The sequence below is a fragment of the Pelophylax lessonae genome (genome assembly GCF_965119305.1).
Source record: "Pelophylax lessonae genome assembly, chromosome: 9".
Classification (NCBI taxonomy): domain Eukaryota; kingdom Metazoa; phylum Chordata; class Amphibia; order Anura; family Ranidae; genus Pelophylax; species Pelophylax lessonae.
Genome location: NC_138776.1, coordinates 269895608 through 269914046, shown reverse-complemented (window position 1 = coordinate 269914046; position 18439 = coordinate 269895608). Strand labels below are relative to the sequence as shown.

The following is an 18439-nucleotide window of genomic DNA, read 5'->3' as shown; positions in this document are numbered from 1 at the left end:
AAAGGACATCAGATAATTAAACCAGCAATATTATACCAACCATTAATGGAATACAGAGAAAACTGCATTTGGCTATTATATGGCACTAAGTATCATAGGAATTAGCTCCATCTAGTGGCCAAATGCAACATTCTCCATTTTAAATCAGAGGAAAACATTCAACCGGTATTTCAAAGGGCCTAATAACATTCATTTGTTACCCCAATTCACAGAGACGAGTAACTCCCGCACTTTCATTGGACCCTGCCATTTTTTTTATGAATAGATCCCTAAATGTCAGGAGACGTTTATATAAAGATGGGAAGTATGTAGCAGATAAATGAATAGTCCTCCTAGCAATGTTATTACCAGGCTGCAGCTAGGGGGCGCTCTAATGTTTAAAGTGTGATGACAGGAGAGGGATTAAGTCTCAATCATATTAACTCTTTCTCTCTCAGAGCTTTTTTTCTTTTTTTTTTTTCCACACATTAACCACTTCAGCTCCAGAAGGATTTACCCCCACCCCCTTAATGACTAGGCCATTTGTTGCGATTCGGCACTGAGTTGCTTTAACGGACAATTGCGCGGTCGTGCGACGCTGCACCCAAATAAAATTGATGTCTTTTTTTCCCCACAAATAGAGATTTCTTTTGGTGGTATTTGATTACCTCTGCGATTTTTCGATTTTATGCTATAAACAAAAAAAACGCCAATTTTGAAAAAGAAAAAAACACCAATAATTTTTTTTTTACTGTCTGCTATAAAACATTCCCAATAAAAAAAATTAAAAAAAAAAACATTTTTTTTTTTCATCAGTTTAGGCCAATTTGTATTCTATCCATAAGGGTCTGGTATGGATTTTAGGGGGAACCCCATGCTGTTTTTTTTTTTTTTACATTTTGGCGTGGTATGGACTGGGGGGGGGGGAGGGGACCCGACGCCGTTTTTTTTCAGCAATACTGACATAAACTAAAGTGCCTATATATATATATATATATATATATATATATATACATATATATAAATATATATATATATATATATATATATATATATATATATATATATATATATATATATATATATATATATATATATTTTGTGGTATACACTCTGATCTCTAAAACATTCCCAATATAAAAATGAAAAAAAAAAAAAAAAAAAAATTTTTTGATCAGTTTAGGCCAATTTGTATTCTGCTACATATTTTTGGTGAAAAAAAAATCCCAAAAAGCGTATATTAATTGGTTTGCGCAAAAGTTATCGCATCTACAAACTTCGGGATAGATTTATGGACTTTTTGTTTGTTTTATTAGTAATGGCAGCAATTTTTTTTTTTTTTTTTTTAAAGCGGGACAGATCGGACCCCTAACTGACATTTTTTGGGGACCAGTGACATTAATACAGTTTTCAGTGCTAAATAATATGCACTGTCACTTCATAAATGACACTGGCAGGAAAAGGGGTTAACACTGGGGGTGATCAAAGGGTTAAATGTGTTCCCTATTGTGCTTACTAACTGTGTGGGGGGATGGGTTGGACAGAGGCAGAGAGAGATCGGTCAGTTTAGCTGATTCACACGATCTTTCCCTGCCTGTCTGACAGGAGAGCCGTCTGCTTTGTTTACATTCCAGGCGGCTCTCCTGTCATTCTAGCCGAAGGTTCGCGGGAGGCCGGCGGCGATCGAGGCCGCTCCTCCCACGGTCTGCTTCCCGCTGTGTCTAATCACAGTGGGAGCATGGCTCCGGCGGCGCGCGTGTACACGTAATCACGTAGATCTATGTGATTATGCGCAGCTGAGCTGCCGTGCCACAGTAAGTCTGCATGGGGCGGTCAGCAAGTGGTTAAAGTGATTGTAAAGTCTCAGTTTTTTAGGTAAAATGAAGAAACATGTTACATTTCCCTTCTCTGTGCCGTTAGTTTTGCACAGAGCGGCCCGGATCCTCCTCTTCTTAGGTCCCTCTTCAGCTCTCCTGGCTCCTCCCTTCTGTTGAGTGTCCCCAAATCAAGCAGCTTGCTATGGGGACACCCGAGCCAAGCCGCTGCTCTGTGTGTCCATTCCGACACCCATTACGTCCCCCTTTCTCTCCTTATTGGCGGACTGACTTTGATTTCCAGCAGCAGGAGCTAATGGCACCGTGTTGCTGTCTCAACCAATGAGGAAGGGCAGCCAAGACACTCCTACAACATCGCTGGATAGAGAAGGGGCTCAGTTAAGTATTAGGGGGGGTTGCACACAGAAGGTTTTTTATCTTAAAGGGATTGTAAAGGCAGAAGGTGCATTCTGTTAAGATAAAAAAAAATGCCTATGTGCAGCAGCCCCCCTAATACTTACCTGAGCTCCCTCTCTGTTCAGCGATGTACACCACTCCAAAATTTAAAAACAAAATGGCGTGGGGTCCCCCCAAAAATCCATACCAGACCCTTATCCGAGCATGCAGGCTGGTAGGCCAGGGTAGGGGGGGGACGAGCGAGCACCCCCCCCCTTCCTGAACCATACCAGGCCGCTTGCCCTCAACATGGGAAGGGTGCTTTGGGGTGGCCCGCAAAGCACCTTGTCCCCATGTTGATGCCTCTTCCAGACAACCCTGGGCTGTGGTTGTGGGTGTCTTCGGGCAGGGGGCTTATCGGAATCTGGAAGCCTCCTTTTAAGAAGGGGGCTCTCAGATCCCAGCCCCCCTCCCTATGTGAATGGTTATTGTGTACATCGTAACCCTACCCATTCACCAAAAAAGTGTAAAAAAAGGATAAACCACAGAACACAGTTTTTGACAAGTCCTTTGTTCAAAAGAAAATAAAAATATTGTCCCTCGATGTAAATCCATCATCAATCGCGACGCCCGCCGGACCAGACAAATAGAAACGATTTCAAAAACGCTTCCGCCTCTTCTATATTTTATTATATAGATCCCTATAAAAAAAGCTGTCAAACGCAAAACAGCTCATTAGTGCGGGAAGCGTCCGTAGAAGCAGGAGCTTCTTTTTTTTTTTTTCTCTATTTTTCGGGCGGGTGGGCAACTGATCATCGGGGCACACTATTTATTTTATATTTTAATAAAGGACCTTTCCAAAACTGTCTTTTGTGTTTATTTTTTTTGTACACTTTTTTTGGTGAATGGGTAGGGGTACGATGTACTCGATATCCATTCACATGGGGGGGTGGGATCTGGGGGCCCCCTTGTTAGAGGGAGCTTCCAGATTCCGATAAGCCTCCCCCCGCAGTCCCCCACAACCACAGCCCGCGGTTGTCGGGAAGAAACCGCTGTCCCCATCAATATGGGGGCAAGGTGGTGGGGGGCAGAGCCTCCCCTGCCTAAAAGCACCCATCCCCCCTATATTGAGGCCTGGTATGATTCAGGAGGGGGGTCGCTCTCTCACCCCCACACCCATCCTGGCCAGCCAAGCTGTGTGCTCGGATACGGGTCTGGTATGGATTTTAGGGGGAACCCCACGCTGCCTTTTTTTTTTTTTTTACATTTTGGTGTGGTATGGACTGGGGGGGGTGACCCCAATGCCGTTTTTTTCCAGCAATACTGACATAAACTGAAGTGCCTATATATATATATAACTTTGTGGTATACACTAGACTATCTGATCTCAACAAACTGTAAAAAGCAAAAATCTCTCTCCCTGCCAGCAATGCATTATTAAGTATAGAATTCCACTTATAAATGACCTGCTGGTCAAGGGAGTTGAACCCACAACCTTGCAATTGCAAGCCTGGTTTTCTGTGGGGCATCTCTGTGTAATGAGAGCTTAAGAAGCGGACTCTCTCACTGAGTAACCATGATGTGGGTGACCTTGGCATCATGTGAGTGAAGCTGCATTCCAGCCATGTAACAACCAAATGGAAATGGGTTCCAGTCACATTACCATCAAGTGAGTGGCAATCATAAGATATGGATACTGTTTCACAAAGAGGATTTGGTACAATGGGTGACAAAAGCTCCCCAAGTTTATCATCCACATACTCAAATCCTTCATTTGTTTCTGCCCCAGTTCAACCAACGGTGGTCCACACCACCAACTTCGTCAACTCCTAAACATTCTTTACACCTTCACACAACCCTCAAAGTCTTGAGCGAAACTTTGAGGAACCATCATTGCTCACTCATGGGATGCGAACCCACAAGCCTCTGACTCAATTTTCAGGAGCTTACATGCTGCACCACAGAAGCAGAAGACGTTAGAAGGAGTTGCTAGTGTCCCTATATCATGGATACAGACTCTCTAAGCCTTTGAAACATAAAACTATCACCACATGAGGGATTCGAACTAAGAAATCCTGCGTATGTCTGCATTAAACTGCAACTCACCAACACCATGCCCCACAGGCTCTAGCCAGCGATTTAACTTCTCTGTAGAAATATATACTGAAGACATGATGGGAACAATAGAAAAACATTTAGTTGCCCACAGAACACTTTAGCGTTACAACTTCAGATTTGAACTTAGAAGACAAGGGCTTTCAGCATTCAACAGAAAGACACCAACACCATGCACCACAGGCTCTAACCAGCACTACAACTTCTCTTTAAAACTACACTAACCATCCCCTTTATTATAGTTGCGGGGTTGGACCCCATTTTGCCTTCATTCTTCATGGCGTAGATACAACAAGGTGAAGATTTGTCGGCTGCACGTCCATGATGCCAATCTCCTGTTCCACCACATCCCAAAGGTGCTCTATTGGATGAGATGTGGTGAGGGTGGAGGCCATTGGAGGACAGTGACCTCATTGTCATGGTGAAGAAACCAGTGGTGAGATGATTGGAGCTTTGTGACATGGTGCATTATCCTGCTGGAAGGAGCCATCAGAAGATGGGGACACTGTAGTCATAAAGGGATGGACATGGTCAGCAACAATACTCAGGTAGGCTGTGGGGAGTAAAGCATGTTCAATTGGTACCAAGGGGTCCAAAGTGTGCCAAGACCTCCCACACCATTACACCACCACCACCAGCCTGAACCAGTGATACAAGGCAGGAAGGTTCAATGCGCCAAATTCTGACTCTACCATCTGAATGTTGCAGCTGAAACCCAGACTCCTTAGCCCAGGCAACGTTTTTCCAATCTTCTATTCTTCAATTTTGGTGATCCTGTGCCAATTGTAGCCTCAGTTTCCTGTTCTTAGCTGAGAGGAGAGGCAGCCGGTGCGATCTTGTTCTGCTGTAGCCTTTCTGCTTCAAGGTTGGATGTATTGTGCGTCCAGAGATGGTATTCTGCATACCTTGGATGTAAAGAGTGGTTATTTGAGTTACTGTTGCCTTTCTATCATCTGCCCATTCTCCTCTGACCTCAACAAGGCATTTTCCTTCACACAACTGCTGCTGTGACACAACATTGTCACAAACAGTGGAGTTGTCCAAAACGCAGCTAAAAAAACGCAGCTATTTGCTTGCGGTGTCCTTATGAGGATTAATTGCGGTAAAGGTGGATGGTCCTACCTGTAGTGGACTCGTCGGTTTCCATGTTAAAGAAAGCTCCCTTCATTCCGGTTGAGGAGTCCCCAGCCTTTAAATATCCAGCTGATAGGAGGTCGGAGGCTCTGGCCTGCCATATGTTCACTGTGGCAAGTTCGGCACTTAGGCTGGTATTTACTATTGCCCTGGTGTCGCATGCTTTGACCGAGTGGGCTAAACCTTTACGCCGGGACCTGAAGGGGAAACAGCTTCCCCCTGTCTTTGCCGAGCTGGTGGATCAGTTTGTCCATGGGCTTCAGTTTATCTGTGATGCCTCTTTGGATGTGGCTCCTTTGATTTATAGGCTGTCTGTATAGGCAGTGGTCCTTCGGCATATAATCTGGCTGAAATACTGTTCTGCAGACCAGACTTCTAAGAAGGCCCTATCTGATCGCCCCCTTGTAGGGGATTGTCTGTTGGAGCTTCCTTGGATGACATCATTAAGGGTCTCACAGGGGGGAAGAGTACTCTTCTTCCGTAGGCTACCAAGGGCAAGGAGCCCCGTCGTAGACGTGGGCCATTCTCCTCGGCTCATAAGAGGATTTTTGGTCCCTCAGGGTCCCAAGACAAGGGATCAAAATTCAGGGCCTCCTCTGGAGGTTCCAAGAGGATCTGGTTTGGCAAGCCACGAGCGGACCCCTCCAGAATTGTGGACAAGGCTGCCACTGCATGAAGGGGCACCCTCACCCGTATCTGGGATGGGGGGATGTCTTCGCTGATTTCCGGATCCATGGACCTCCCTGGTATAGGACATGTGGGTCCACAAAGTTATTTGGTCAGGCTACAAGATCGAGTTTAGTCTTATCCTCCGAAAAGATCTCTCCCTTCCAACCTGCACTAGTCCCCAGATCACTTTTGGGTCTCTTTGTGGAAGTGCAAGACTTGTTACTTCAAGGGGTGATTGTCCTGGTTCTGATTTCGGAATCTTTTCAAGGGTTTTTACTCAAACCTCTTTACAGTTTCAAGGAAGGAAGGAAAGGTACGTCCAATTCTGGACCTCAAGGAGCTAAACTGCTTGTGCGAGTACAGCATTTCCGCAGGGTATCCATTCACACCGTAATGGCATCCCTACATCAGGGGGATTTCTTCTCGATTCTATCGACATCAAGGAAGCCTACCTGCACATTCTAATATGTGCCGGTCACTAATGCATCCTTCGTTTTTGCCGTGTGCGAGGAGCATTATTGGTTTATTATGTTACCTTTTGGTCTGGCCTCTGCTCCTCAGGTCTTCACAAAAGTGTTGGCCTCGGTGCTGACATTATTTGAGTCAGCAGGGGAATCGCAGGACTTGGGTACCTTGACGATCTTCTGTGAGCGGAGTCTCCGACTGCTCTGATGGACAAATGGTGATTGCTCTGCAAACTCTGGGGGAGTTTGGTTAGATTCTGAACCTTCAGGAGTCTGCTTTGGTTATCCACCAAAACTGAACTATTTGGGTCTGACTCTGGACTCGGCCTCAGCCAGCGTGTTTCTTCCTCTGGAAAAACTCCAGACATTGCAGGAGGTGGCTAAGATCTCTGGCACTGCAACAAGGAAAATCTTTCTCCCTCTGTACTGGACAGTTGTCACCACGGATGCCAGCCTGCCTGGGTGGGGAAGCATCCTCAGCACAGATGTGCTCAGGGGGTCTGGACTTTGGCAGAGTCCAGACTGCCGATTTAATGTTCTTGAAATCCGAGCGATCAGCCCTTGTCTTGCTCATTGGACGATTTGTCTTCAGGAGTGTCCGGTACAAATTTATTTGGACAATGCCACAGCCATGGTCTATGTCAATCACCAAGGGGGCACAAGTAGTGTCCTGGCTCGGTAAGTAGCCGGCTTTCTAAGGTGGGCTGGCATTCTAAGGTCCAGCCCTCTCAAATTTCTTCCACGACTCCTGTGCAGGATCAAAGCAGAAGGGATTCCGTCCAGACTGACCTTGCCGGTCTTGGTACGCCGATCGGGTATGGCTGGTCGCCAATGCTCCTTGGGGACTTTTCTCTCTGCTGTCCCAAGGACCAATCTTCCATCCTGCTTTGGCTGTTGAACGCCAGGTGCTAAAGGATGGAGTTGGTGATTTCTACACTGTTGAAAGCTAGGAAATCTACTTCTGGGAAGATCTACCCTTGTACGTGGAAGACGTACATTGCGTGGTGTGAATCTCTTGGGGTTCATCCTCGCTCCTTCTCGGTGTAATGGATCTTAACCTTCCTTTAATGGGGGGTTGCCCAGAAATTGGCCTTGAGTACCATCAAGGGCCAGGTATCGGCTTTGGTGGTCTTTTTCCAACGACCTTTGGCCTCACACTCCCTGGTGCGTACCTATCTTCAGGGTGTCCGACATTTGGTTCCTTCAGTGCGGGCTCCGTTGCCGCCCTGGGATTTTAATGTGGTGCTTTCAGCTCTACAGAAGCCTCCCTTTGAAAATATTCGGGAGGTTTCCCTGCTTGCGCTGCCCCAGAAGGTGGCCTTATTTGGTGGCTAACACCTCTGCGTGCAGGGTGTCAGAACTGGCGTGGTGGTTCGCCCCTGTCCGTCATTCCTTCCTTAGGTGGTCCCTGACTGTCATTTGAATGAAGACATTGGGTTGCCTTCCCTGTGTTCCAGGCAAAACATCCGAAGGAAATTGCATTGCATGCCTTGGATGTGGTCCGGGAAATTAGGGTGCACCTGGCAGCTACAAAGTCTTTTAGGAAGTCAGACTCTCTTTGTGCTCACAGACGAACCTCACAAAGGGTTGTTCGCTTCTTCTGCGACCATTTTCAGATGGATCAGACCGATGGTGATTCAGGTCTATTGCATCAGGGGTCAGGTTCCTCTTTTCCCTGTCAAGTAGCACTTTACTAGGGCGCTCAGTGTCTCCTGGGCCTTCCATCATCAAACATCAGTGACGCAGGTTTGCAAAGCGGCCACCTGGTCATCGATGCACTTTTACAAAAGTTCTATAAAGTGGATGTGTTGGCATCTGCGGATGCTTCTTTTGGCCACAAGGTTTTGCTGGCTGCTGCTTAGAGGACCTGGTCCTCTTTGAGGGTGTATTGTTTTTTTCAGGTGACCTCCAGTTGTTTATGGTTGAGCTCCATGTTACCTGGTTGGCTAGGGTTAGCCTTGGGACTTTTTTCTGCATTTTTTTCCCACCTCTCATGTTTAACACTGCTTTGGGACGTCCCAATGGTTAAGAAGAATCAGGAGCTGTGTCCGTCGATGAACGAAAGAAAATGGGATTTTTGACTTACCGTAAAATCTTTCTCTGATGTTCTTTGATGGACACAGCACCCACCCCTCTGTGCAGTTGGCTTTCTTCTGACACTGCTTGTAACAAAACTGAGTGCCTATAGCGAAGAGTGGGTGTATACCCCCTGGGACTGCCCATAGGCGTAGTCAAGCTTTTTCCTGCCTAGTGTCCTACTCCTTTAAAGGGGCAGTAAAACCAATGTTTAAGAAGAATCAGGAGCTGTGTCCGTCAATGAACATCAGAGAAATGGATTTTACAGTAAGTCAAAAATCCCATTTTTCCCACCATTCTCTGTAAACCCGAGAGATGGTTGTGTGTGAAAATCCCATGTCGCGTTCAAAGTCACATCAATCCCCTTTCTTCCCCATTCTGATGCTCAGTTTGGAATTCAGCAAGTTGTCTTTACTACGTCTAGATGCCTAAATGCATCGAGTTGCTGCATTTAGGCATCTAGACGTAATGAAGATGACTTGCTGAAGTTCAAACCGAGCATCCGAATGGGGAAGAAAGGGGATGGATGTTACTTTGAACGTGACATGGGATTTTCACGCACAACCATCTCTCGGATTTACAGAGAATTGTGGGAAAAAAATTAGATTTTTGACTGCAAACATCAAATGTATCTTCCTGCAAAGATCTACAGTGGGTTCCAATGTATAGATTCTCTTGCATGTGCTCCTGAGGAAGGTTTTCCGAAACCCGTCGAGTCTACATGTGGATTTTGTTGGAGTCTATACATGTGGAGAACCTCTAAGCAGAAAATATTTTAACTCGTTTTGTAATCTTTTTAATGGAATTGAATAAAATAGTTTTTTATGATACTCATGTTTTTTTCTCTATAGTCCACATAAAGTCTGTGACTTTATGACGAGTCCATGAATAATCATGGACTATTTACAACGCTCTTGGTTCTAATTATATATGGGCCCCATATTTTATCTGCAGATTATAATGGAGAAGATAATCAAATCAAAACAAAATCTCGGGGAGTAAAGTCTTACTTGTGCTCGTTGGACACTACATTGGGGATACACCAAGAAACTACATTAGCGATCCCGCTCCTTTAACCGGAGCACCTCCTCTGCTCCTTTATTATGTCTCCCAGCAACCTGAAACCCACCCAAACTGTGGTGGCTTCTTTCCACGCTTACCCAGTGGTGGCCTTCTTGGAAACACTAACTGAATGCTGGAGAATATCTCTATAGACGACTACAGGGGATGGCGAGAATGCCGGACCACATCTGGTGCTGATGTTCTAACATCAATCACTACCTGCAAAGAAACACTAATGGAGAAGATAGACAATTTATTTTTTATATATTTTTTATTATTAATTTACACTACAAAATGTACTCAGCCAATGAAAGGTAAGGACTCCATTTTTATTTTTCTCCTGCTATCAATGGCCAATGCGGGACAACACTTCATCCATGTCTTTGGTGATCTCTGATCTCCTTATGAAGGGTTTCTTACATGATGAAGATCAGCCATGGAGTATATCTGAGGTGTATATCGGGTGTGCTTCTTCCCCACATGTCCACCAACATTCATATAGAAGAAATTTCCCGCACTCAAGGCACTAATACACCCCCAGGGTTGTGTGGGTCCCCTGATGTACAGGAAGACAGGACTTCAGTGAGGAACAATTACCTCATTTAGGACAGGGATATGGCTTCTCCCCCGTGTGAGATCTCTGATGTCTGTAAAGAATAGACTTGGCTGAAAAACCTTTCCCGCACTCAGAACAGGAATACGGCTTCTCCCCCGTGTGCAATCTCTGATGTGTGGAAAGATTAGACTTTGCTGAAAAACATTTCCCACACTCAGGACAGGGATGCGGCTTCTCCCCCGTGTGAGATCTCTGATGTCTGAAAAGATGGGACTTATCTGAAAAACATTTCCCGCACTCAGGACAGGAATATGGCTTCTCCCCCGTGTGAGATCGCTGATGTGTGTTAAGACTAGACTTCTGAGAAAAACATTTCCCGCACTCTGGACATGAATATGGCTTCTCACCCGTGTGCAATCTCTGATGTGTAGAAAGACATGACTTTTGTGAAAAACATTTCCCACACTCAGGACAATAATAGGGCTTCTCAGCCATGTGCAATTTCTGATGTTTGTAAAGAGTGGACTTCTGTGAAAAACATTTCCCGCACTCAGGACAGGAATACGGCTTCTCCCTCAAGTGAGAGCTCTGATGATTGCTAAGACTAGACTTCTGTGCAAAACATTTCCCACACTCAGGACAGGAGTATGGCTTCTCACCAGTGTGCAATCTCTGATGCGTGGAAAGAGTTGACTTCTCTGAAAAACATTTCCCGCACTCGGGACAGGCATACGACTTCTCACCCGTGTGCAATCTCTGATGTGTTGAAAGATTTGACTTCTGTGAAAAACATTTCCCGCACTCAGAACAGGAATATGACTTCTCACCAGAATGCAATCTCTGATGCATGGAAAGATTGGACTTCCGTGAAAAACATTTTCCGCACTCAGGACAAGAATACAGCTTCTCATCAGTGTGCAATCTCTGATGCACGTATAGATTGGACTTCTGTGAAAAACATTTCCCGCACTCAGAACAGGAATACGGTTTCTCCCCCGTGTGAAATCTCTGATGATTGTTAAGACTAGACTTCTGTACAAAACATTTCCCGCACTCAGGACAGGAATACGGCTTCTCACCCGTGTGTAATCTCTGATGTGTGGAAAGATATGACTTCCGTGAAAAACATTTCCCGCACTCAGGACAGGAATACAACTTCTCACCAGTGTGCAATCTCTGATGTGTGGAAAGATGTGACTTCCGTGAAAAACATTTCCCACACTCAGGACAGGAATATGGCTTCTCACCTGTGTGTAATTTCTGATGTTTGCAAAGATCGGACTTCTGTGAAAAACATTTCCTGCACTCAGAACAGGAATACGGCTTCTCCCCAGTGTGAGATTTCTGATGTGTGGAAAGATTTGACTTCCGTGAAAAACACTTCCCACACTCAGGACAGGAATATGGCTTTTCCCCCGTGTGCAATGTCCGATGTGTGGAAAGATGGGACTTCAATGAAAAACATTTCCCACACTCAGGACAGGAATATGGCTTTTCACTGGTGTGAGATCTTTTATGCACATTAAGCTTGGATTTAAAATGGAAACACTTCCCGCACTCAGTACAGAAGAACCTCTTATCTGTTGTAAGGACGGCACTGTCCCTCACAGTCTGAGGTTCCTCAGGATAAGAGGAATACGATGGTCCATCTACACTGTGTGGTGCCGGATGGACATTTGAGGTAGTCGGGTTTTCTCCTGGACTATACTGTGTGATGTCCTCATCTTCTACTTTACAGTCTGGAGACAAAGTGAGACAATCCTCTGAGGTTTTCCTCATCTCCCGTCCATCTACTAAAATAGAAATACAAAGATTATTACTAGACATCAGCAGATTGGTTCCCCTAAACCAGGACTCCGCCCACATCAGGCAGCTTTGTCTCTGAGAATATTACAATTCCCCCCTCAAGGTAACTAGTAAATGGTTCCGCTGATCTCCTACCAGTTCATTTCTTTATTCATGGACCTTAGTCAGAGAGCAAGGAAACAACGAGAACTGTCTTTTATAGGAGTGTCCAGAGGTCAGAGAGTGAGGATGGGGGGAGAACAACCAAGATGAAGACTGGACTGATCCTGAAGACCGCCATGATTGGGTTACTGACTCCTCCCTCATTATCACTTTCTGTTTAAGATTTCAAAGTTGGAGGATGTTATCACATTATTATCACCATGTAAAATCTGTCCTCCAATCAAATCATCAGATATAAAAAGTCCAGCTGGTAGGAAATGGGTGTAACAAAAGAGCATCCATATTATGTGTATATATAGCAGTGGGTAGAGGGGAGAGAGCAGAAGTCAGGAGTATGTAATGTACAACATAGATTATATAGTGCAGGGGTCAGGAGTATGTAATGTACAACATAGAGTATATAGTGCAGGGGTCAGGAGTATGTAATGTACAGCATAGAGTATATAGTGCAGGGGTCAGGACTCATAATATTTGTGTTCAGTAATCAGTTGCAGAGGTCCCACACCGCTGCCTCCCATCTCCTGAGACTGCACTCAGTGACTTGGGTGTGAGACTATACAGACATATCCCTCCACCCGGCACAGCCAGCAAATAACAGAGCAAGTAACCCGGGAGAATTGTTCTGTCAGAGATCTTGCTAGACCCTGGCATGGGGCAGAAGACCCAAGGTACATACCCCAGGTGTCTAGGTCAAGCAGTGTCTATGGTATTTTACTGCCAGCTGAACCCCAGAATCTCTATAAATCCAGTCTAGAGACATAAATTGTGTCTGCAGCACAGAGAAGGAAGATTATCCGAGAGAAATACAGGAATATAGGACGGGGAACACTGCTCAGGAAAGTGACCATGATATTACAGGCTGATATCACCCAGTCCCCGCCCTACTCTGGACCAATCAGTGAGCAGTATGGGTGGAGGAATGTATTTAGTGTCAATGACCCACCTGTGCTGATCTCTGTAGGAGTGTCCTCCTCTATAAATGTCCCCGTTATTCCATCCTCCTCCATAGACTGCTGATCATCCCTCACATATGTCTCTTCTTCTTCTTCTGCTTTAACCTCAAATTCTATATCGATTGGATCTCCACTCTAAACCAAGAAAATGAGAGAGAATATAATCTGTAAAAAATATAAGGTTTACTATTGTGATATTATATAAAAAAAAAAAAAAAAAACACATCCTCTCCAGAAGTCCATGTTCTAGATGCTCCAATCCACCAACCTTGTAACATTGAGGGATGGTGTGACCTTCCTGTGTGGAATCCCGGGAATACAGAGGACGGGGACATCTCTCTGGTGGGTTTCTGTAGTTGGATGACTCCTCCATGGTGTCCTGATACAGATATTTGCATTCCTTTAGAAACTCTGACTCCTCTATCACCCCATCCTCATCATCCTCCTCTTTTATCTCTTCTTTAACCTCAACTTTAGAATCTCTCAGGTTTCCACTCTGAATATATAATAAAAATGACATCAATGGTAACAATGCAGATAATGTACAGATCCTAATGATACTATCAGTGATTGTTCCTCATCTACCTGATGATGGTGAGGGATGGTGTGACCTTCCTGTGTGGAATCCCGGGAATACAGAGGACGGGGACATCTCTCTGGTGGGTTCCCATTACTGGATCCATCTGTAGGAAACACACACACTGACTGAATACATTGTTTCTATGTGTTTATCAGATGATGGGGGATCTAGGTGGATCCTCCGTACTGCTCTCTCCTTTACAATAAAGTCTCCTCTTACCCGGTGATGTGAGGGGCGGCTGATTCTCCATCATGACGTCCTTCCCAGCACCGCTCACCTCTCCTGTCAGTAACTCGATGATCTCTCTGGTGACTTCTCAAATCTTCTTTTTATTTCTCTATTCTATCAGGGAGGGAGGTGGAGGCAATGTGATGGTCATATGATCTCCAGACTTCACAGGAGGAAAACTCTAGATTTGGACACAAATAGTAAAATCAAATGACATTCCCAGAATCCTCCTCACCTCACTGCTTAGGTCTCTTTTTATTTAAAGCAAAAATCAAACACATGAAAGAACCATGCGGAAGGGTATAAATAACATCCATGTAATGTAACTAGTAAAAAACTTTATTGATAGAAAAATTCCCTGAATATGGAACACGTGAATGAAATGATTAGAACATCACCTCCACCAAACACAGCATCAAAAACAACACATAAAACGTGACAATGGTTAAAAACTGTCCAAACTCGAGGCCAATCCAGAGTCCACTAACATGTTTGATGTACTCCCGAGTGGTTGTGCAGGGTATCAACTACTCCACAAGGGAGTTACAAGTGTTGATCTTCGAGAAATCTCGGACAAAGCCACAAGGGTGTAAATCAAGCAGTGCATACTACCATAAGGTAGTGATTAAACTGACATCCTCATGCTAAAATAAAACAGTGTGTGATATAGAGCATTCCTCATAAACATTCAGTGGAAGTTTGGTCCAGATGAGTCCTAACAAACAGAGATACTATTGAGCAATATGGGATCCAGAAGGAAAGGGAGCATCAACGCTGCACAGAAAATTTGTCCTTATGAAGTAATTAGAGATAAGGCACGTACCCACAAAAGATATGACACTTGATGGGAATAATGAAGTGGCTGGCAGCATCAGTAGTGGAAAAGCAATTGAAGCAAGCTATATTAGTATTATTATTGGTGTTATTGATACACATCTATAATTTAATGGGATATATCTCTATAGTGGTTTTCTCTTTATACCACCACTGCACCTTATATATCTAGTAGTGGTTTTCTACTAGATTGAATATATACATATCTTTTTATGTATACCCCACTTCATGCTGAGGTTTCTGATATTACATAAAACGCAGGTCCAACAGCCCCATTTTGAAAGTAAGGAGGCCTGGGGTTCGGCCCACATCCTAAGAGCATCACAAAAAAAAGAGTTGGATAAAGGGCTATTGGAAGGAGGAGCTGTGTAGTCAGTGTGGTGTCCTAGGATTCTCGGACTCTGATTGGAGGGACATTGGGAGGAGGAGCTGTGGGGGGCGCTGTGCGAAGTTTCTGCACACAAAGAATTTCTCCCGGATGCTTCCCACCTCTCCTAAATAGAAGGATGAACTTTGTCTTTGGGCTTTGCCAGGATTGTGACAGAACCAGGACACCCCGACTGGGTATCTCCACCAAGAAGCTGCTTCCAAAGCTCTGGAAAATTGGATCCGTGAATCTGGCTATAGTTACCCCAAGAACTTGACAGTACAAGTTTTGGAGTCAACCAGAATGAACTGTTTATTCACACACAGGCACAAAGAGATATACACTGTGGGGCAATCCCCCCCCCCCCCCTTAGCAGCCAATCCACATACACATATACATCCCATAATAAGTTGATCTTAAGGCAGACAGAAACAATAGAACAATGGGATACAGGTACTTAACACTCCTACTATATTCTTGCAATCTGAAAAGTCAAACCGTTCATCTTCATATATTTCCTGAGGGACACTGTTCAGAAATATTATTGTGCCAAGTGAAAAAGCCCCCCACTCTTTCAACACAAACTACACATATAGAACCCAGCATAACCAGGGTAACACCAAATGCTGAGTCCAGTGTGGTTGTACAGCGAGTCTTATTAGTGCAGACCCAACTGGGGTTCTTGGTCACCCTGTGCCCCTAATAGACACAGGGTGACTTGCACATAAGAGGGGCTGGGGAAGCTGGACAAGGAGTTTCCTGACCTCTCTAAAAGTAATCTGGGTTCCACGAGCCCCCCATCCAAAGACACATCATATTCCTGTGATCTCTGTGTACTCCGAAAACTTTACTGATCACATTTTAGGATGAATATCTGAGACTGGGATCATTATGAAAAAAAAAATTCCAGATATTTACTACGAATTACATTTTTCCATCTCTTCTTATTTGAATCCTAAAAATAAATACATACATATTCCAATCCTCCCTAAATAGACTCCCCCCCCCCCAACTAATAAAAGTAGTATAATTAGTTTGTCAGGAGTGTGTTGTTGTCAGGGCTGGGCTTCTGCGATTATTAGCAGCTCTCAACTCAGTGCACAGAGGCTGCTCAGCTGTTGGGTAATTAGCAGCCACTCATTGTTTCCACAGTGACTCATCTGGTTACCATCACCTGCCTCATTAGTCCAGCCTACAGCCAGCCCCTTTTTGCTATTTAAACTGCGTTGCTCATTTCCTCCGTGCCTTTGCCTGGTCAACATCTCCAGTGTCTCTGCTGTGTTCCTGGTATGACTTGCCCTGGTTGACGTCTCTTCTGATTTCTGATCCTGATTTTTCGCTTCTGACAACGCTGATTTCTGATCTCTGCTTGTCTGATTACACGTTCTGGCTTCCAATCCCTGGCTTCTGTTTTTGACTACGTTCCTGTTCTGTGTTATTTTTGCTATTACATTAAAGGTGTGATTTTAACTACATTTTCTGTCTCTGCCTGGTTTATGGTTCCTGACAGTTGTGCTCTTGCTCCTCATTCCAGCATTCTGGTTTTGGCTGTGATGCATTCTTTCTTTCTGTCTGTCTATCTGCAAAGTGACTGATGTGGTCAGCCTCTGGGTGGAAACCAAACCTGATTGAAACCAGCTAAGCCCGCAATCTCATGCTTGTGATATTGCGTTTGTAACACGTGCTACAAGCTCTCGGTTTGTCTGCCCTGCTCTGCTGTTTGGATTCCCTTGTTGAAGACCTTAATTTGGATATCGACTACTCTCTGAACTCTGCCTACCTTTTGACTACGGATTTGACCCTGACTATTCTGAGCCTTGCCTGCCTTGTAACTGAACTGTCGTTGAACCACTCTGCCTGTCTGCCAAATGCAAGTACCTGGTTGCTGTGCTCAGTTCGTTCCTGCCCTGGTGTGGTGGCCAGGCACCAAAGTATTGTTTAGAAGTCCTGGGGGCAACTGAGTACTGGTTAGCCTGCTTGCCTTATGGGAAAGAACACAGAAGCCAGCTATAGTGTCTGACCACCTGTGTTAGGGGTAAGTGTGACATTGTTAGTATAGAAGCAGTAATTCTACAATAGACTGATGAGGTGAGAAGGTCATTGGTGGAAAATGCGACATCTCCAAAATCAAGGAAATGTTTGAGCCCTGTAAGTGGGGGAATGCTATGACCCTAAAAGGGTTAATCTACATTTCCACACTATATTTGGCTGGGGAGCTTACGTCTTTCTATAAGTGGGTTCTTTATTTAAGTGGGCGCACTTCAGCGATTGCACAAAGCGAGAATACACAGAAAACTACTTTGAAAAACGCCAAACAGACTGCAGGTGACCTTGTTTCCTAATTCAGCTCTCCTTCCTCTCTGTAACATGCACTTTCTACCAATCCTTCTGACAGTTGTGTCCTCACTCCTTAATCTTTCTGTTCCTCACCTCTCTTCTCCACCCCACAGCCTGTATATATCACCCTCACTTCTGTCCTCTCCCTATTCCTGCACTCACCCAACTCCTGCTAATTCTAAACCCACATGCTAATAAAACCTCCAGAACCCTGAGGCATGTCCCTTCATATAAATTGCAATCCCATATTACCTCCCTCACCCTTCTGCTTCTCCCAACCTCTGGGCCTCCATCGCTTAACTGTACTCAAATCTCCCATCACCCATGCCCTCTGGCAACAGCAGCAATCCACACTATTTAGTTTATAACCCTCTTCTTCCCAAAACCAGACTCCCCTTCTCTTGCGACCTTTGGAACGCCTGCTCTGTCTTTAACAAACTAGCTTCTATCTATGACCTCTTTATCACTAACTACTTGCTGTTACTGAAACGTGGCTTCATGAATCCAACACTGCTTCTCTTGCTTCCCTCTCCCATGATGGCCTTCTCTGGACTCACTTCCCCAGAACCTGTGGATGGAAGGGAGGTGGAGTGGGAATCCTTCTAGCCCCCTTAGCATCTTTCAGGTACTTCACCCACCTGTCTCTCTGTCACTCTCCTCCTTTGAGGCACATTGTATTTATCTATTTTCTTCAGTTTCTTTTAGAAGTGCTGTGATCTATCTGCCACCTGGACCCATATCAACCTTTCTTGACTGGCTACCCTAATTTCTCTCTTCTGAAATTCCCAAAATCATTCTCTGTGACTTCAACATCACTGGTAATACTAACACTCCTGCTATTTCTAAACTTTTCAGTCTAACCTCCTCTTTTGACCTGAAGCAATAGATTCATGCTTCTACTCACTCT

General features: G+C 44.7%; 1 protein-coding gene across 1 annotated transcript in view; it reads right to left on the bottom strand.

The window, feature by feature from the left end:
- LOC309564462 (uncharacterized protein) overlaps positions 1-17825 on the bottom strand; it is a gene marked incomplete at its 5' end in the record, with an annotated part of 114840 nt that extends 97015 nt beyond the window's left edge. Inside the window, 2 exons of the mRNA XM_082269092.1 lie at positions 10327-11775; positions 17794-17825. Of these exons, the coding sequence (XP_082125218.1) occupies positions 10327-11775; positions 17794-17825 (1481 nt within the window). The remainder of the gene's footprint in view (positions 1-10326; positions 11776-17793) is intronic.
- Between the last annotated feature and the right edge of the window lie 614 nt (positions 17826-18439).